The sequence below is a fragment of the Neophocaena asiaeorientalis genome, unplaced genomic scaffold (assembly GCF_003031525.2).
Source record: "Neophocaena asiaeorientalis asiaeorientalis breed wild unplaced genomic scaffold, Neophocaena_asiaeorientalis_V1.1 scaffold134, whole genome shotgun sequence".
Lineage (NCBI taxonomy): Eukaryota > Metazoa > Chordata > Mammalia > Artiodactyla > Phocoenidae > Neophocaena > Neophocaena asiaeorientalis.
This window is the reverse complement of record NW_020185339.1, coordinates 6,447,780-6,470,083: the sequence shown is the minus strand read 5'-3', so window position 1 is coordinate 6,470,083 and position 22,304 is coordinate 6,447,780. Positions and strand designations below refer to the sequence as shown.

The 22,304-nt window shown below is 36.5% G+C and overlaps 1 protein-coding gene across 3 annotated transcripts in view; it reads left to right on the top strand.

Annotated features, from left to right (window-relative positions):
* Positions 1-22,304, top strand: part of NAV3 (neuron navigator 3) — a 356,590-nt gene that overhangs the window by 86,610 nt on the left and 247,676 nt on the right. For all 3 annotated transcript variants that reach the window (XM_024736709.1, XM_024736708.1, XM_024736707.1), the window contains exon 2: positions 21,608-21,725. In XM_024736709.1, coding sequence (XP_024592477.1) covers positions 21,608-21,725 — 118 coding nt within the window. The remainder of the gene's footprint in view (positions 1-21,607; positions 21,726-22,304) is intronic.

The following is a 22,304-nucleotide window of genomic DNA, read 5'->3' as shown; positions in this document are numbered from 1 at the left end:
AGACACCAAAAACAACGGGAACTATGAACCTGGAGCCTGGGAAAAGGAGACCCCAAACACAGTAAGTTAAGCAAAATGAGAAAGAAGAAAAACACACAGCAGATGAAGGAGCAAGGCAAAAATCCACCAAACCTAACAAATGAAGAGGAAATAGGCAGTCTACCTGAAAAAGAATTCAGAATGATAGTAAATACGATCCAAAATCTTGGAAATAGAATGGAGATAATACAAGAAACGTTTAGCAAGGAGCTAGAAGAACTAAAGTGCAAACAACCAGTGATGAACAACACAATAAATGAAATTATAAATTCTCTAGAAGGGATGAATAACTGAAGGCAGAAGAACGGATAAGTGACCTGGAAGATAAAATAGTAGAAATAACTACTGCAGAGCACAATAAAGAAAAAAGAATGAAAAGAATTGAGGACAGTCTCAGAGACCTCTGGGACAACATTAAATCCACCAACATTCGAATTATAGGGGTCCCAGAAGAAGAAGAGAAAAAGAAGGGACTGAGAAAATATTTGAAGAGATTATAGTTGAAAATTCCCTAATATGGGAAAGGAAATAGTTAATCAAGTCCAGGATATGTACCCTGCATCTGTGGAATACCTGAATAGACAACGAATCATCCCAAATTGAGGAGGTGGACTTTGAGAGCAAGATATATTATTTTTTCCCGTTTTCCTCTTTCTGTGAGTGTGTATGTGTATGCTTTTGTGAGTGATTTTGTCTGTATAGCTTTGCTTTTACCATTTGTCCTAGGGTTCTGTCTGTCTGGCTTTATTTTGTTTTTTACTTTTTAAAAGTTTTTTCTTAATAAGTATTTTTTATTTTCATAACTTTATTTTATTTTACTTTATTTTATTTCATTTTATCTTCTTTCTTGGTTGCTTGCTTTTTTTTTTTGCGGTACGCGGGCCTCTCACTGTTGTGGCCTCTCCCCTTCTGGAGGACAGGCTCCGGATGTGCAGGCTCAGTGGCCATGGCTCACAGGCCTAGCCACTCTGCGGCATGTGGGATCTTCCCGGACCAGGGCACGAACCCATGTCCCCTGCATTGGCAGGCGGACTCAACCACTGCGCCACCAGGGAAATCCCTTCTTTCTTCCTATCTTTTCTCCCTTTTATTCTGAGCTGAGTGGATGAAAGGCTCTTGATGCTCCAGCCAGGCGTCAGGGCTGTGCCTCTGAGGTGGGAGAGCTAAGTTCAGGACACTGGTCCACAAGAGACCTCCCAGCTCCACGTAATATCAAATGGTGACAATCTCCCAGAGATCTCCAACTCAACGCCAAGACCCAGCTCCACTCAATGACCAGCAAGCTACAGTGCTGGACACCCTATGCCAAACAACTAACAAGACAGGAACAAAACCCCATCCATTAGCAAAAACCTTGCCTAAAATCATAATAAGGCCACAGACACCCCGAAGCACACCATCAGACATGGACCTGCCCACCAGAAAGACACGATCCTACCTCATCCACCAGAACACAGGCACTAGTCCCCTCCACCAGGAAGCCTACACAACCCACTGAACCAACCTTAGCCACTGGGGACAGACACCAAAAACAACGGGAACTATGAACCTGGAGCCTGGGAAAAGGAGACCCCAAACACAGTAAGTTAAGCAAAATGAGAAAGAAGAAAAACACACAGCAGATGAAGGAGCAAGGCAAAAATCCACCAAACCTAACAAATGAAGAGGAAATAGGCAGTCTACCTGAAAAAGAATTCAGAATGATAGTAAATACGATCCAAAATCTTGGAAATAGAATGGAGATAATACAAGAAACGTTTAGCAAGGAGCTAGAAGAACTAAAGTGCAAACAACCAGTGATGAACAACACAATAAATGAAATTATAAATTCTCTAGAAGGGATGAATAACTGAAGGCAGAAGAACGGATAAGTGACCTGGAAGATAAAATAGTAGAAATAACTACTGCAGAGCACAATATAGATATTCCATGAAAATGGAAATCAAAAGGAAGCTGGAGTAGCACTTCTCATATCAGACAAAATAGATTTTAAAATAAAGACTATTACAAGAGATAAAGAAGGACACTACATTAATGATCAAGGGACCAATCCAAGAGGAAGATATAACAACTGTAAATATTTATGCCCCCAACTTAGGAGCACCTCAATACATAAGGCAAGTACTAACAGCCATTAAAAGGGGAAATCAACAGTAACACAATCATAGTAGGGGACTTTAACACCCCACTTTCACCAATAGACAAATCATCAAAATGGAAATAAATATGGAAACACAAGCTTTAAATGATACATTAAACAAGATGAACTTAATTGATATTTAAAAGACATTCTATCGAAAAACAACAGAACACACATTTTTCTCAAGTGCTCATGGAACTTTCTACAGGATAGATCATATCTTGGGTCTAAAATCAAATCTTGGTAAATTTAAGAAAATTGAAATTGTATCAAGTGTCTTCTCTGACCACAATACTATGAGACTAGATATCAATTACAGGAAAAAAATCTGTAAAAAATAAAAACATATGGAGGCTAAACTATACACTACTTAATAACGAAGAGATCACTTAATAACCAAGAAATCAAAGAGGAAATAAAAAAATACCTAGAAACAAATGACAATGAAAACATGATGACCCAAAACCTATGGGATGCAGCAAAAGCAGTTCTAAGAGGGAAGTTTATAGCAATACAATCCTACCTTAAGAAACAAGAAACGTCTCAAATAAACAATCTAACCGTATACCTAAAGCAATTAGAGAAAGAAGAACAAAAAAACCCCAAAGTTAGCAGAAGGAAAGAAATCATAAAGATCAGAACAGAAATAAATGAAAAAGGAAATGAGGGAAACAGTAGCAAAGATCAATAAAACTAAAAGCTGGTTCTTTGAGAAGATAAACAAAGTTGATAAACCATTAGCCAGACTCATCAAGAAAAAAAGGGAGAAGACTCAAATCAATAGAATTAGAAATGAGAAAGAAGTAGCAAGTGACACTGCAGAAATACAAAGGGTCATGAGAGATCACTACAAGCAACTCTATGCCAATAAAATGGACAACCTGGAAGAAATGGACAAATTCTTAGAAATGCACAAGCTGCCAAGACTGAACCAGGAAGAAATAGAAAATATGAACACACCAATCACAAGCATTGAAATTCAAACTGTGATTAAAAATCTTCCAACAAACAAAAGCCCAGGACCAGATGGCTTCACAGACGAATTCTATCAAACATTTAGAGAACAGCTAACACCTATCCTTCTCAAATTCTTCCAAAATATAGCAGAGGGAGGAACACTGCCAAACTCATTGTACAAGGCCACCATCACCCTGATACCAAAACCAGACAAAGAGGTCACAAGGAAAGAAAACTACAGGCCAATATCACTGATGAACATAGATGCAAAAATCCTCAACAAAATACTAGCCAACAGAATCCAACAGCATATTAAAAGGATCATACACCATGATCAAGTGCGGTTTATTCCAGGAATTCAAGGATTCTTCAATATACGCAAATCAAGCAATGTGATATACCATATTATCAAACTGAAGGAGAAAAACCATTTGATCATCTCAATAGATGCCGAGAATGCTTTTGCCAAAATCCAACAGCAATTTACAATAAAAACCTTCCAGAAAGTAGGCATGGAGGGGACTTTCCTCAACATAATAAAGGCCATGTATGACAAACCCACAGCCAGCATTGTCCTCAATGGTGAAAAACTGAAACCGTTTCCACTAAGATCAGGAACAACACAAGGTTGCCCACTCTCACCACTATTATTCAACATAGTTTTGGAAGTTTTAGCCACAGCAATCAGAGAAGAAAAAGTAATAAAAGGAATCCAAATCAGAAAAGAAGAGAAAGAACTAAAAGGAATCCAAATCAGAAGTAAAGCTGTCACTGTTTACAGACAACATGATACTATACATAGAGAATCCTAAAGGTGCTACCAAAAACTACTAGAGCTAATCAATGAATTTGGTAAAGTTACAGGATGCAAAATGAATGCACAGAAATCTCTAGCATTCCTGTACACTTATGATGAAGAATCTGAAAGTGAAATTAAGAAAACACTCCCTTTTACCATTGCAACAAAAAGAATAAAATATCTAGGAATAAACCTGCCTAAGGAGACAAGAGACCTGTATGCAGAAAATTATAAGACACTGATGGAAGAAATTAAAGATGATACAAATAGATGGAGAGATATACCACATTCTTGGATTGGAAGAATCAACATTGTGAAAATGACTGTACTACCCAAAGCAATCTACAGATTCAATGCAATCCCTATCAAATTACAACTGGCATTTTTCACAGAACTAGAACAAAAGTTTCATAATTTGTATGGAAACACAAAAGACCGTGAATCACCGCAGCAATCTTGAGAACGAAAAATGCAGCTGGAGGAATCAGGCTCCCTGACTTCAGACTATACTACAAAGCTACAGTAATCAACACGGTATGGTACTGGCACAAAAACAGAAAATATAGATCAATGGAACAGGATAGAAAGCCCAGAGATAAACCCATGCACATATGGTCACCTTATCTTTGGTAAAGGAGGCAGGAATGTACAATGGAGAAAGGACAGCCTCTTCAATTAATGGTGCTGGGAAAACTGGACAGGTACATGTAAAAGTATGAAATTAGAACACTCCGTAAAGCCATACACAACAATAAAATCAAAATGGATTAAAGACCTAAAAGTAAGGCTAAGCACTATTAAACTTTTAGGGGAAAACACAGGCAGAGCACTCTATGACATAAATCACAGCAAGATCCTTTTTGCCCCACCTCCTAGAGAAATGGAAATAAAAACAGAAATAAACAAATTGGACCTAGAAACTTAAAAGCTTTTGCACAGCAAAGGAAACCATAAACAAGATGAAAAGACAACCCTCAGAATGGGAGAAAATATTTGCAAATGAAGCAACTGACAAAGGATTAATCTCCAAAATTTAGAAGCAGGTCATGCAGCTCAATATCAAAAAAACAAACAACCCAATCCAAAAATGGGCAGAAGACCTAAATAGACATTTCTCCAAGAAGATATACAGATTGCCAACAAACACATGAAAGGGTGCCCAACATCATTAAAGAAATGCAAATGAAAACTACAGTGAGATATCATCTCACACCGGTCAGAATGGCCATCATCAAAAATCTACAAACAATAAATGCTGGAGAGGGTGTGGAGAAAAGGGAGCCCTCTTGCACTGTTGGTGGGAATGTGAATTGGTACAGCCACTATGGAGAACAGTATGGAGTTTCCTTAAGAAACTAAAAATTGAGCTACCATACGACCCAGCAATCCCACTACTGGGCATATACCCTGAGAAAATCATAATTCCAGAAGAGTCATGTACCAAAATGTTCATTGCAGCTCTGTTTACAATAGCCAGGGCATAGAAGCAACCTATGTGTCCATCGACAGATGAATGAATAAAGAAGATGTGGCACATATATACAACGGAATATTACTCAGCCATAAAAAGAAACGAAACAGTTATTTGTAGTGAGGTGGATGGACCTAGAGTCTGTCGTAGAGAGTGAAGTAAGTCAGAAACAGAAAAAGAAATACCGTGTGCTAACACATATATATGGAATCTAAGAAAAAAAAATAAACAAAGGTCATGAAGAACCTAGGGGCAGGAAGGGAATAAAGACGCAGACCTACTAGAGAATGGACTTGAGGATATGGGGCGGGGGAAGGGTAAGCTGAGATAAAGTGAGAGAGTGGCATGGACATATATACACTACCAAGCGTAAAATAGATAGCTAGTGGGAAGCAGCCACATAGCACAAGGAGGTCAGCTCAGTGCTTTGTGACCACCTAGAGGGGTGGGATAAGGAGGGTGGGAGGAAGGGAGACGCAAGAGGGAAGAGATATGGGGATACATGTATAACTGATTCACTTTGTTATAAAGCGGAAACTAACACACCACTGTAAAGCAATTATACTCCAATAAAGATGTTTAAAAAAAAAAATGACCAACAGATACATAATACCAAGTATGTCTAGACTTCATTTTATGTGACATTGAGGAGTTAAATTTGATGATATAAAGAAAAATAAATAAATTTAATTCTTAGTTGTCTTTTTAATCATCATTAAGAAAAAAAATGTTATACCAAGTTCTAAGGATTCCAGTTGTGGAAATTTCACCAACGTATGCCCACATTCCCATCCCAGGGACCGTAGCAACAGGTTGAATGGAATTGCTCAGGACCCAAGGTCAGAGCTTCACAAGGAAGAGAGAGGCATTCCTAATGATGAAGAGCCCATAATAAGTGCTCAAAAGATACACATGAAATGAATTAATGAAAAGATTATCAGGAATGAAGAGAAAGTCCTTGGTAAGGACTGTGGGTACAGGGCAATGGTCTCTGGAAGGGAAATAGGAATATTTCCTATTTTTCTCCATTGGCATCATCATCAAATTCTTGGACACAGGAGATCTGTTCTGTGAAGAGTCTTCGGCTGCAAGGAGAATGTCTCTGTGATTTAAATTAACATCAGTCTGTGACAAACACCTGGATTCCAGGGGCTTAGCACAGTAGCTGTTTATTTCTCACTCCCACAGTGAAAGGTGTTTCCTGCTTGTTGGTTGTAGAATTAGGGATGCTCTGTTTTGGACAGTCACTCAGAACTTATACTAATGATAGCTCTGCCATTTTCATCATGTGGCTTCCATATTCCACCTAGATATGAACTTCCAGCTGCACCGAGGGCAAAAAGGATGGAGAATACGGTGTGGGGTATTTTTATGGGCCTGGCTGGGAAGAGATGAATATCACTTCTGTTCACATCCCATTGGTGAGAAGAAGTCTACATTTTCCTACCTAAATGCAAGAAGAGGAGAGCTGGAAATGAAGTTCCCGTGTGAGAAGCTGCTTGCTAGAGGATACTCTATGCTGTGGAAGCTGGAACACCAGTTTTGGTGAACAGTAGCTAAAATGTAATAGGTTTTCTGACAAGGGATGGGAGTGGGGTCACTTATAGTCATGAAGCGGCTGGAAAGGCATTGCTAGTTAGGTCAGCTCTTCATAAAAATCATCCATTGTCATAATACATAGCTGATGTATGACCTTTCTTAGAATAGACTAGGAAATACATCAGATATGGGCAGAGAAGAAATTCGAGATAAGGGCATTTTGTGGAGATAAATTCGTTTCTGTGCCTCATTAATGCAATTAAAAAACAAAACATAATTGATCTCAGTATGCATGTGCAATAGTTCTTTGAAATGATTCTATGTTTGTTTTGGGGGAATATGTTTTTAAATGTAATTCATGGGTAACATGTTTCATGGATTATAATAATGATGCCTTATTTTGTATAATGTATTTTGCTTTTGCAAATGTTTTCTATTACAGTTAATCCTCAAAATAATCCTCTGAGATAGGCAGGGTAGATAAGGATATGATCCCTGCATTAAAGAGGAGGAAACTCAAGATCCAGTAGTAAGTGGTAGAACTGGGAAAGGAGCCCAGAATCTCTGACTCCAGGCTGTACTTCTGAAACCCTTCAAAAATTTAACTTTATTTTTTTTTCTCAGAGGGATTGGGAGTTAGAGGGCAACATCAGCTGAGATCGGCTTACCTGCTTAGTGAGAAGTTTTACTTCCTGAGCTGTCCACGTTGGGTGAATGTTCTAGACCATGTTTCACATCGTCTTGGGGAACAACTTCAATCACTGGAATAGATTTATAAGAAAATAGATTGTAAAATTTGGTTTGGGGGCTTGAACTTGAAATATTGGCCCAATTAGAGTCTTTGATTTCTATTTGCTACCTTGCATTTGTATATAAATACAGTATGAAATCATATAGTGAGCAGTCTGCCTTTTTTTTTTCATTTTTATTTTGCATTTTACTTAATGAAGTGTAATAACTTATAAGGGATTTAAATTGAATCCTTAGCAGTCTACCTGTTGTGGTACATTTAAAATGAAAGGATTTCAGAATGAAATTTGGAGATTTTTATGGTGATTGTCAATGTGATGACTTCTAAAATCTTGGTGCTCTCGTCGGGGTCAAGAGACCACTAGTGTGGTTGTCCAATTAGGTGAGCAGGTTTACTCCGCAGCATGACAGAGCTGTACAGTAGATGCACTCCCCCTGATGGTCTTGGAGTTATGTGGCTCTAGCCCCTACCTGTGGTGATTTGGAGCTACAGCATGTCACTGTAGAGAAACCACCTGCAGGAAGCCGATAAATAATTGTGTCTGATTGGAATATAAATTGGATCCATCAGAGTGTGCTTAGCAAACAGCAAACTACATGACACATATCACCATGTGTCGTGTATACTACAACGCATGATAGTTTCAAAAATTTCAAATATTTATGAAAATAGGATATGGCCCCACGGGGATCAACAAAATCTTCCAAAATGTATTGTGTTTGCTTAGAATTCATGTAACAACGACAAAAAGAAGATGGCAAGAAAACAAATATTTTTAGAAGTCTCTCTTTGTCCCCAGAAATTTCACTCCTGCAGACTAGCAGTGGCTGGATGGATGTATCAGTGCCCCTGGGGTAATGCATTTCTATTTCCATTGCTCTTCATTGCAGCTTTTTAGCACAGCAGGAAGTGTGTTCTCTCTCAGCTTCCAAGTTTTATGTTTTTAGCCTAAGTAAATAGAATCCACCTGTTGTTCACCTCCTTGTAAATAGATTTTTTTAACCTTGATAAAACTTTGAAATGGATACCTACCTTTATTACTAAAGATTTTAACATAAGAATGAATGGTTTCAAAGAGCACTTATAGTCAGTATTTTCTGGGCTCACTGCGAGGTGTTTTTTGGTTTTGGGGGATTTTTTTGGTAGCAGGAGAATTTTAGGAGGTGAAGGAAAATACTATATAAGCTGTGAGTCTTTTGTTACTTTTAATTTACATTGAAATAACATTCTCTTTACAGTGAAACACAGTTTAAAGTGCTAGAAATAAACCCATTTTTATGTGTGAACATCATTGTCTATGCCAGTGGTCCTCAAATATTAGCTAGCATACATCAAAATCACCTGCAGAATTTTTAAAACTCAGATTACTGTTCCCACCTTTAGAGTTTCTGAGTCAGTGGTTCTAGGGTGAGGGCTGATAATTTGCATTTCTAACAAGTTCCTAGATGATTCTGATGATGTTGATCCAGGGGCCATACTTTGAAAATTGCTGGTCTATGCTTAATGTTTCTAACAGTCAATTCCTCACTGTTAATTATGGGTACGTGAGTGGAAATACCCAGGTCAGAAGCCTAGAAACTGAATTGCTAAGACTAATCGAGGTTTATTCTCTCTTACCTTTGTGTTTCATTAATATTATTTTCTTACGCATATTTTTCTGCCATATTATTTCTTCTTTGAAGGACGGTTGCTAATATTTACCTTGAACTTAACTTACATCAATTATCAGACTGAGATAAAAAGAAGGTAAAAGAATTTCATGTATCATGCTTTCTTTTCCCCCCCTAGAAAAGTATGAGAAGTAACTAAGTTCTCTTAACTGGTTTTCTAAAATAGTCTTTGGTACAGTTTAGTATGCAGGTTTTAACACATGTCGTCACCTGGGTTATTAGAATTTTGCAAGCAGTTAGGATGGATTCCCCATAGAGCATTCTATAAACGCAGTGGCAATGCGATTGAAGTTAAGTGAAAAAAATTCAAATTAGTACCAGAATTGTACTGTATGGTTATAATATCCAACTCCTTTTTCAGAAATTTACAAAGTGTCATTTTCTCTGTAGAAGAAAAGATCATTAAAAAGCGCTGTGAATTTAAGACAGGGTAGATGATTCTTTATATATTTCATTTCTGGCAGAGTGTTTATCGGATTGTCCACTGATGAGGAAATTGCCCAGGATGATGGTGACACTTAAGGTTAGAGGAGAAAATATGACTCAAAAACCAAAACAGTCAGTACATTTGGAGTGGTCAGAAGGATCAGAGAGTGACATATGTGACCGCAAATAAATGCCAGGGAGTCTTCACAAGCGTGTGGGGAGTGATGATTTGGAAAAAAGATCGAGGTAGCTGGAATGTCACCAGATAGGCAAGGTGGAGAGAGACGAGGCAATCATCGTTGCAAGGAACACCTGGTGGGTTCTCAAAATTGGCTAACCTGCTCCCTGCCCAGTCCTTCCTTCCCTCCTCAGGGACAAACTATGTGTCTTATCCTTTTTAATGTGGCCACAGTACCCAGCACAGCACTGTGCAATCAGTGTTGGCTGATTTGATTTGATTATGCATGCCCCAGTTTGTATTCTGGTTTCATTATTTTCCCTACAAATAAACTGCAGGTTAAAAAAAAAAAATCAGGAATTAGCATAGTAAACTCTATCTCTTGTTAGTTAGCATAGTAAACTATGCTATAAACTAAACTATAGTTAGCATAGTAAACGCTATCTCTTGTTTTCCTTTTAGATTACATTTAGGTCTGTTTCTGCTCATCTAAAAATTTCTTATTCCTATATGAAAGTACAGGCTTACCTCGTTTTATTGTTTCACCTTATTGCACTTCACAGGTAACTGCGTTTTTTGTTTTTTGGGGGTTTTTTTATGAATTGAAGGTTTGTGGCAACCCTGCATTGAGCTTTCCGAGCAGCATTTGCTCGCTTCGTGTCTCTGTGTTACGTTTTGGTAATTCATGCAATATTTCAGCCTTTTTCATTATTATTACATTTGTTATGATGATCTGTGATCAGTGATTTTTGCTGTTACTATTGCAAAAAGATTACGACTTGCTGAAGGCTCAGACAATGGTTAGAATTTTTTAGCAATGAAGTATTTTTTAATTAAGGTACGTACATTGTTTTTTTAGACATAATGCTATTGCACACTTAATAGACTACAGCATAGTTTAAACATAGCTTTTGTATGCACTGGGAAACCAAACACTTCTTGTGACTTGCTTTATTGAGATACTTGTTTTATTTAGATGGTCTAGAATCGAACCCATAATATCTCCGAGGTATGCCTAAAAGGAGATGTCATTACATTCCAAGCTAATCACTTGGGCTATAAATTTAAACAGATAAATGCAGTTGTAAATGAAAATATCAATATAATTTCAGTTTCAGTAAAATCTGAAACTTGAATCAAGTGGTACATTTGACAGCTGTGTGCCAAGGAAGTGTCACTGGGATGGGTAGGGTTGCAAGCATGAAAGTTGAGGATATTGATGTTGATTATTTGCTCCATCTGGCTTATGGTCAAAATAAGTACAGTTAGGCAGCCAAGGTATATTCTTTTCTCAGGTAGGAAATAACTCTCAGAGAACTTGAAAGGTTAAATGCAGTCATAATGGAAAGTGATATTTTTGCATGTATATGAATTTTAACGTTTATTTAAGACTGGTGATCCCTTCACATGGAATATATTATTAGTAATATATGTGACATGGACCAGAATTTTGATATACTAATCATCATTAAGAAGTTTTCTCTTTTGTAACCAAAAATCAAATATTTTTTAAGAATTAAGAAATATTTATATTTTCTTAAAATCTAAACATGAAAGCGTCATATATATCATGTATATATTATGTATATGGATTGTGTCTAGATGGACCAAAAGGCTGTGAGCCAGGCTTTTTTGGGTGTCTACTAAGTGGTAGACACCAACATTATAACGAAGTCTTATTCTACTCCTGCCTTTGACACTGTTTTATTCTTTTTTATCTACCCATCTGGTGTCTGTATTTTATTTTAGAGGATTTCATCAAATGTATGGTAACCTTCAACTCTGCATGTATCAAGTGTGAGACACTAAAAAGCTATGTTCACACGTCCACACATTTCTTAGTGTCCTCTGGGGTTCACTCTAGGTCATCCCCTGGCCAGCTGGTTGATCCACTGGGTACCTTGAATGTTGATGTCTGTTGGTCTTAGGGATGATAATTGTTGTCCTGGAAGGACTTTCCATTTCTGGCTGGAATGTGGAAGGGGCAGATATAATCTTGCATTTCTGAAGGAGAAAGAACCTAGGGCAGGAAGACCGTCGCTGGAGTCTCAGTATCAGGATGCATAATTTCATTTAATCCCTCATTTTCATTCCTATACCTCCACCCTCCTGTCTGACTGATATCTCTAAGTCTGGATTTTCCCCGGTCTGTAGTTCCTGCCTCTTGATGGTATGAGCGAGAGGTAAAGTAGCTCTTGTCTCTGGTTTCCCCCACCCCAACTTTCCACTTGGTCTGTTGCCCACACTTCCTGAGATGTTCTGGGATTCTGTGGGAAAATCTCTGCGTTGCTCTTATGTCTCCTTCCGCAGGCTCCTGTGGGCTTGATGTTCCTTTACTCCTCTTTGCTAAACCATGTATCACTCTTGCAGCTGCTTTCCATATTCATATACTGTAGTCATAGGAGATTGAGTTTGAGCCTTCGGTTTTTGTTCTTGCTGTCTTAAGGGAGAATTCCTAGAAAATACAGGGTGGAAAAGTTTTCATTTTACCATCCAGAAAGTGGGAGTCTTACATCTTAAGTCTTAGCCTCTTAAGCAGTCTCCCTTTACTGTTTTTCTCTATCCCTCATAGCTACACCAGAGCTAGAGTTTAGAAATACAGCCATATCTGTCATTTTTATGCCTCCTACATAAAAATAAGCTTTTACCTAAAATATTGATACAGCCCTCTTTACTTTACATAGGACCCCTGCCTCATTCCTGTCCTCTTCTCTCTAGCTTTTCCATGTGCCTCTTCCCCGTGTTCTGACCAAATGGAATTATTCAGGCCAAATGGATTCAGAATTTAGAATATGAAATACACCTCTGCCCCTTAATATTATGCTTTCCCCTTGTTTCTGCTTGTCAAAGCTCATCCTTTTGGATGGCATTCCTCAATCTTTCATCATTCTTCTAGGACCTTCACAGTTGTGGCTTCCTTTTTTCTCTTTTTTTTTTTTTTTGGCCATTTTTCTTTAAACAAATTAACTTTTAAGAACTGGAGAAAATTGGCTTCATAAGGAAACTTTTATTCTGAAGTCAAGTGGGAACTATCCTGTGATTTTTAGGTAGGAAGGTAAATTAGTTTATCAGATTTGCATTTTAAAGCAGTCCCTATCTATAGCGTATAGAATAGTTTAGCGCATATCCTGCCTAATTTAGAGACAGTTTCTAGGACTTTTAAAGCAATTTGGGTGAGAGATGATGAAAAGCTGAACCAGAATAATTACAGCAGTAATGGAGCCGAAGGGTCAAAAGATATTAAGGAGATAGAATTAACAGAACTGGGTCAGAGATTGGGTGTGACAAATAAAGGAAAAAAGCAAAAGGAAATTATCAGAGTTTATTTTATGTTTACTTTAAAATTTACCTGCTTTCATAGACCTTCTTCTGATTTTCTGGGGTTGCTGACTCATGAATATTCACTTTTAATCAACCTTCAAACTTGAAATTTTTTTAAAAAGTTCATTACTGGTATTTTTCTTGATGTAAAAACTGAGAAATAAACTAGCTGAGTTGAACCATTTACTTGGTGAATCTATTACATATATTGTGATGATGTTTATATTATAAAAGCTTTTAATGGGTTCATTTTATAATAGTCCCTCATAGCCCTCAGTATTGAGATTTCTAGAAGGTCTGCAAGAGTCATGACATTGAACTCCATGGATCTTTTGGTCATATCAGTTCTGTGATAGCAACTGAAGATCCAGTCTGTGATCAAATTTCAAACTGAGTAAAAATAGAATGTTTCAGGTCTTAATTCCATACTGTAATTTTTCTAATCTCCTTTGCCCAACATTGCCTATCACTCAGGGATTTTTGAATCATACACTGAGGTGTACAAAATTATAGCTTTTAAAAAGAATATATAGGGAATTCCCTGGTGGTCCAGTGGTTAGGACTCTTCTCTTGCACTGCAGGGAGCCCGGGTTTGATCCCTGGTAGGAAACTAAGACCCCAGAAGCTGCGCGGCGTGACCAGAATAATAACAATAATAGGCAAAGAGATAGATTCTATTTTTTTTTTAAAGAATATATATATAAGTTCACCTCTCAAATTCCTATTTCTGTACAGCAGGAGAAAATTTATTTTTCCCAATTCAAAGTATTCAGTTACTTCTGGTTTAAATTTCAGTCCTATCAGAAAAGGCCCAGTCAACTTCAGATCCTTCTTCCCTTGTACATCTTTCTCCCTGAAGTGATAGTCTGGGGAGGGTTGGTGAAAGGGTGCTAACTTCCACGGCACCATGATGCCACATCTTATGGGCCGTTAGTGCCCATCAGTGCCACTGTCTGGTAAGTGGTGAAATTTATGATGTCTGTCAGACTGGAGTTATTATCATAACCTGTGCTCACATATTTCTTGCTTTTTGTCCTTTCCCATATTAGGTCTAAGCATCCTTCCTGTCCTGGTTTCAAATACTCTCTGGGCTCACTTGCTTTCCCTTAGAAAATCCCATATGATTCTCAGGAATTGGAAGAAAAAAATGGATGCTTTCCCATAAGCTTTTGGTAGGTGTTATGCTTTGTGAGTCCTTCTCGGGTCCAGATGCTACTATGAAACTCCACCCAGAGAGGTGGCCTGTTAGGTCGAATCTTAGCACCTTTGCTTCCTTCCAATTCTCTTCCCAGGACTAATTCTTCTCTTTGTGGGAAAAAACACTTTCATCACTGGTCACCCTTCCCTAATCTACCGTTTATGGCTTATCTTTTATGTGCTTAGTCCTTTGCTGATTTATGTAATGTGAAAACCCAATTATTACTGTTGAAATTGTTGGTTTTCAAAACAGTTTCTTTCTGCTATGGATTAGAAGAGCCTATTTGGCTTCTCAAAACCTATAATTTGAATAAACCAGAGAGCAGTGCTTACGGGAATATATCACTACTTCTTGAATGTTGGGGAGAAACTAATGTGTATAAATAAATGCAGGGTTGAAACCAGCTCAACTGATATTTAAGATCATCTGACTTCATTTATAATATTTCCTAAGTAGGTTATAGGTTAGTGTCTTTCTGTTAAAATAGGCTCTTGACTGAAGAGTCTGTCTTTCCTCACCTACTTCTCTACATTTCTTTGATCATTTAGCACTCATTAAAAATAAATTTGTATCTCATTGAAACATTTGTATACCTCAGTGTGTAGTATATGCAGTAACAAAAACAGTCATAATAATTTTTATATAACTGTCAGGTTACTTATAATACACTCATCAAATACTGAATTATGGTTAAAAAGTTCAGGAGCAGTTTGCTGTGATACACAAAGGCAGTGCATTATATTGTCAGTAGTGAAAAAAAAAATTCATCATAAACAAAAGTTTAAGACTCCATGGAGAACCAAAGTAGATCTTCTGATGTTGTTTTACTGTAACAGGGTAAAAACAATATGATGTCTATGTTTTGTCTTCTATTTTTGTTTGTTTGTTTTACAGCATATTTATTATTTATTCATTTGCCGTTTCATTGAGAAATAATTGATATACATCACTGTATACGTTTAAGGCATACAGCCTGATGGTTTGGTTTACATATACTGTGAAATTATTACCACAGTACGTTCAGTTAACATCCAACTTGTCATATAGATAGATACAGTAAAAAGAAAAAAATGGGAGGGGGAGTCTTCTTGTGATGAGAATTCACAGGATTAACTCTCTTAACAAATTTCCTGTGTATCATATAGCAGTATTAACTGTAGTCATCATGCCACGCGTTACATCCTTAGTGCTTATTTATCTTGTAACTGGAAGTTTGTACCTTTTGCCACCTTTCTCCAATACCCCCTCGCCCTCCACCCTCCGCCTCTGGTAACCCCAAGTCTGATCTTTTTTCAATGAGGTTTTTTCATTTGTTTTTAGATTCCACATGTAAGTGAGATGATACAATATTTGTATTTCTCTGTATGACTTATTCCACTTAGCATACTGCCTTCAAGTTTCATTCATATTGTGGCAAATAGTAGGATTTCCTCATTTTCTATGAGTGAATAACATTCCATCGTGTGTGTGTGTATAAATTTATATATCTATATTTTATATATCTATATATGTACCACAACTTATTTTTCCATTCATCCATCGATGGACACTTACGTTTTTTTCTATGTCTTAGCTATTGTAAATAATGCTCCTATGAACACGGGGTTGCAGATATCTTTTTGAGTTAGTGTTTCTATTTCCTTTGCATATATTTCCAGAAGTAGAAATGCTAGATCATATGGTAGTTCTATTTTTAACTACTTGAGGATCCTCCATACTAATTTCCCTAGTGGCTATACCAATTTAAAATTCCACCAGTAGTACACAGGGGTTCCCTTTTCTCCATATCCGTGTCAGCATTTGTTATCTCTTGTCTTTTTGATAACAGCCATTCTAACAGGCGTGAGGTGCTATCACATTGTGGTTTTAATTTGCATTTCCCTAATGACTAGTGATATTGAACATCTTTTCTTATACCTGTTGGAATTTTGTGTATTTTCTTTGGACAAATATCTATTCAGATCCTTTGCCTATTTTTAATTGGGTTATTTGTATTTTTGGTATTGAATTGTACAATTTCTTTATATATTTTAGATATTAATTCCTTTATCAGATTATACTGTTTGCAAATATTTTTTGCCCATTCCATGGGTTGTCTTTTCACTTTGTTGATGATTTCTTTTGCTGTGCAGAAGCTTTTTAGTTTGGTGTAGTCTCACTTGTTTTTTGTTTTGTTTTGTTTCTTGTGCTTTAGATGTCATATCCAAAACTTCATTCCCAAGACCCATGTCAAGGAATTTATTCCTATGTTTGTTTCTAGAGGTTTCATGTTTTCAGGTCTTAATCCATTTTGAGTTAATTTTTAAGTGGCATAAGATATGGGTCCAGTTTCATTCTTTCACGTGTGACTATCTTAATTATCTCAGCAGCATTTATCGAAGTGACTGTCTTTTCTCCATTGAGTGCTCTTAGCTCTTTTGTTGATTATATATGCATGGTTTTATTTCTAGGCTCTCAATTCTGTTCCATTGGTCTATTTATCTGTTGTTATGCTAGTACCATATTGTTTTGATGACCATAGCTTTATAGTATAGCTTGAAATCAGGAATATTGCCTTCTATTTGACCCTATTATTTTATAATTTACAAATTAGCACTGTAAAAGAAATATTATAGGATCAAATAATTAAGAGATCATTACAACTTGCAGCAGTTTTCCTTAATTAGTTAGGTCAACTACCTTTGGGTGGACAGCTAAGATTTAAGGATTTGACAAAGGTACTGTTTTATAATGCTAATAAACCAATTATGATTAATGTAAATATGAAAATGTGAACTAATAATACTATATGACATTTAACAAATATTTAGTAAGTGAAAGGCCATGTTCCAAAAGTATAAATTTATTAACTCCTCACAATAATCCCATTAATAGGTAATACTATTATTGCCATTTTACAGATGAGAAAAATCTTACACTGAGAGGAAATAAATGTTCAGTCAGTATCCACATGGATATTGAGTGGCAGAGCAGAAATTCCAACCGTATAGACTGTTCCTTAAAGAATACCTGCTGTTGCATAATAGGCCCTAAAACCCATGCTGATAAATAAGAAATATAAAGTATGCCATGGTGCCTTTAATTTCTATTATTTTAAATTACTGTAAATGCATTATTAAACATACAACTGTGCTAGAGTTTCTAAGTAGCACTTTGGTAAATGTAATCTCATTAATTCTTCTGAATTGACTGAAATATAATTATTACATGAGATGACATTTATATTCATAATATTGCAGTTTAAACATCTGAAACCAGCTTTCCTCAGATGTTTTAAGGTAAATGATATTTAAAGCTTTGGTCACAACCTTGATGACTTAAACACTCAATGGCCCTGTAGACAATACCAAATATTGATTTACGATTGATACGATATTATTTTCAATTATATCAGTTTCTTCACTAAAAAAAAAAACTATAATTCATACCATAGTCCTACAAAATAAGTACCACACATTTCACTCATTCAACTGAGGCTAAGAGGTTAAATGCTGTGACTATTTTTATGGGAATGAATCAAGGGCAACTTTGGAGCTCAGATCCAAAATCCAGACATGATTTCACCATTCTGTTGTGTTTATTTGAACAACAGATTCTAATGATGATTGACAAGGTTGATTGTATCTTCTCTTATCAGGTTATTACAGAAAGTTTATTGATGAGTTTTAAATATATATATTTATATACCATGTGTCCTTTGCTTGAAAACTGTCTCCTTAAAGACACAGTTCAAATGTCCACTTTTTTAAATTTAATTTTTTATTTTTTAAAAAACAGGAAAATATAAGTTTATATATACTTAATTTTAAATATATGTATAAGTTGCTTTGTAATTGTTTTATATTTCCTAATCTAGATTATAACCCTTTGAAAATCACTGATTTAACTTGAATCAGGTATCTTCTACACATGTCTGTTAGAAAGAGTAAGTAAATAAAGTGCATGGGACTTAGTTTTTAAATTCATTTATTTAGTCTGAATAGATTTTTCTGATTGCAGCTAAGTCAGAGCTACTATCTGAGCAAAGTTTCATGTGTTAGAGATGCTGGACGAGTCAAAGCACTCGGGCTTGGGATTCCTCTAAAAGGAATCCTGGACCAAGTGAAAACGTATTTCATGAGCTCAGCCAGAGGCTATCCCAACAAGGTCTTGAAGCCAACCAGCTGGTTTCCCATCTGTTTTCCCACCTGAGTCCCAGGAGGGATTTGGATAGAGGCTAAGGCACTGTTGACATGCATTTGGAAAATAAAAGTATTATTGTTTTTAGTTTTAATACATTCCATTCTGTGTATATTTAAATAAGTTAAATGAATATATTTTCCATAATTTAATGCCTTTATCAAAAAAGAGGAATCCATGCAACGTGGAGTTTGTTGGAGGTTGTGTCATGATGGAGGCATTGCAGGCCTGGATGAGAACATCGCAGCCTTAAAATTGGATGCATTCCCCTGAGTTTGGATGGCAGACAGATCTGTGGCCCCAGTGAATTAGACAGCAGGAGTCAGAGATGTGAGTAGTGTAAGAAAGCAACGAGTACAGTTTCTCCAGTCGTCAACCGCCAATACTTTCAAATTTTTTAACCTTTGCAAAATGATAACATCAACACATATTTGTTGGAAAGCCATCATAGCAAATAACACTTAGATGCCATAAACCGATAATAACAGCAGACCCTTTTTCAGGGCTAACTCTGTGACCAGCACTTTACAAGTGCTATTTTATTTATTCCTGACACAATTTTATAATGTAAGTATTATTATTATCCTTGTTTTTCAGATGAGGAATCAGGTTTAGAAAGGATAAGCAACTTGTTCAGTGTCCCAGGGGTGGCAAGCAGTCTGCTGGGCCTCAAAGCCAGGTCTGCTTGACTACAGAACTCATGTTCTTCATCTTTGTGGATCCTTTAAAGTCAATTAACTGGTGCTTATAACTCGCTGCCTAGGGGACAGGCACAAATCAAGCCTGGCTTGCCCTGAAATTTCTACTAGAAACCAAACAATTAATGCTATCATTTGATTGATGTGTAGATGAACGGAAAGTGCTCAATTTTTTATATTCTAAACAGTATAAATCCTTATACAATTAAAAGTTTACAATAACACAAGCAGACTCAAATCTTGAGGAAAATGATCACCAAATAAAAGTGTCTATCTAGAAATCATGTGTTTGTTTTCTAATTCAGGAGACAGTTGTGCAAGTGATTTTTCTCACGCTTTAATATCTTCAGTATAAAGAAGATCATGAACATGGAGAAAGATGTAGTGTTGCTGTCATGTATGTTTTTCTAATGCAACAGGATGCTTCAAATTATTTATGTCTTTCAGGACACTTAATACCACTACATATGCATTAAGATGCCACTTTGTATTTTCTAAAATAAAGAAACACCCTCTTTTTCTTCTATGTTGTATTTTGGAATGTTTGTACCTAGGATACATTAAAAAAAACTTAGTGGTCCCACTTTTAGGTTTTGGTCCTGTAAAAAATACTAGTATATGAATGTGCCAAGGTATCTTACAAGTTTAGATGCAGTGGAAACATTTTAAAAATAGTTAAATATCCTTCAACAGGGGATTGATATTATGTATAATATTACATCAAAAATAATGAGAAAATATATGCAAAATGGTTTTAGAAGTGTTATTAAAATCCTGTTACATAAAAAACTGAAAAATGCAGTGATAAGTAAAATTGAGCTAGATTTGGTTACGCATTCTGTCATGAGCATGTGTATGTGTGTGTAATATTGTGTCATGTGGTGAAGTGAGTAGGCGTAGAAAAAATCCTAGAACTATTTATACCAAGTTATTCAAAAGTGGGTGGGGTTGCAAGTTGTGGGGAAACCTCCATTTCTCAGTTTCTACACTTTTATTTCGTTTTCACAAAAACATGTATCAGTTTTGTTAGAAATAAAGAAAGCATTTTTTTATATTTTGCTCGGCACTCAGTGCTCATGACTACAAGGCTCAATTTACCTTTCCGATCTAATTTGTCACAATTTCAGGCGTCCTGCCTTAATTATATAATTTACAACTGTGCCCTTGATTCCTTTTTTCCTCTGCCTTTCTGTATCTTGTCCCCTCTGTGGGGAAAGCCCTTTCCTTCACTTCCTATCTTTAGGTTCTATTATGTTTATAGTTCTAATTCCAGTGCTTCTATAACACATTTTTATGTGTATATTTCTCAGTTAATTGTCTTCCTCTATTCTCGTTTCAAATTTTGCATTCTTCTATCATATCACATATTATAATCTGCCTTGTAATAAATGTATTAATATGTCCATATGAGCCATTCATGAAATTAAAGTCTTAACTTATTTATTTCCTTACATTTAGATTACATTACATCAGTAAGTGCCTATAACATTGGAAAAGTTAGTAACATTTTATTTTTGTGACGTTTTTGAACAGTTTCAGTTTTTTCTTCTATCATAATCTGTTATTGGAGAGGCACCTCTACTTTACATAGATTGCCAACCTTATGGCTCATAATCTGCTCGTCGATTCTGTATTATGATTTCTATGTAATAACTGCATTTGCTTCCTCTATTCTCTTATATAAATGCATTTCAAGAGGCTGAAATGGGATATGACAGTTCAAATAAAATAGCTTAGGCATTTGCAATTATTTCATAAAATGATGCCAAAATATTGTCACATACAGTATCTCACATGACAAATTTAATTAAGTCTTCTCAGAGAAACACACATTTTTATAGTAAGATTCTGGTATAAATCAATCCAGGTGGCTTCCTTTTACAAGGACAGGCAGATTATTTTCAGTATGATAGAACCAGGGGCAAGAGAGTAAAAACTCAAACTGATTTGCAAACAGGAGCTTCCTCAGTAGTCATCCAGGAAGGGAGTTTTGCTGTGTCACAAGTGACTAGTCCCGGGTTGTGAAAAAAGAGTGAGTCATCCCCCTTTGAAACAAGAGATAAGTGGGGGAAAGAGCTGTTTAAAAATTATTTTACAACTATTTCCTTTGGAGCTATGACTCCTTAAGCTGGAATGTGATCCAGAATAACTTCCCTTTGAATCCAACATTTGTCTTAAGCATTTTTATTGCCTCTCTTTTCCCTCGTCCCATCTCACTTCTTCCCTCCCTCCGTTCAACAGATTTACACGGACTGGGCCAACCACTACCTGGCAAAATCGGGCCACAAGCGGCTGATCAAGGATTTGCAGCAAGACATTGCAGATGGAGTGCTGCTAGCAGAAATCATCCAGATCATTGGTAAGATCTGCCCTCTGAGAAAAGCCATGAAAGTTTCTGCGCCCACGCACTTCGGTAAAATACAATTTAATTTGGATGCTTAGGAACTTGGTCCATGTGTCTCTGAGATTAATGCAGCTCTCCCCGTGATTTAATTAAAATGTTTATGTGAGAATGTTTGAAAAAGGCAGTTTGGCCATACTTTTAAATGGCTAGGACTGTATCTTTACATACACTGAATTGTCAGAAATGAACGCTTCATTAAACCATATGTCTCCCATGTGTGCATTTCGTTAGCTGGAGCAACTCATACACTCTGAGATTCCTTGAAACTATATCCTGATCCAGCAGGGACAATTGTGAAAGGTTTCATGCCAGCAGTCATTTGGCACAGGCTAAGGAATTAGCAGCAACTTCCTTCTCACTCACTTTTTTTTTTTATTTGCCTGATTTGTGCATATGGACCTGGCGGCTGCTAACAAGAGTGTCTTCTTGTACACGGCTTAGGAGGCAGAGTGAATGTAGCACCAGCATTTTGCTTGGTGTTTTTTTTTTTTTTTTTTTTTTTTTTACTCCTTTTTTTGTGTTTCCCTTCCTGGC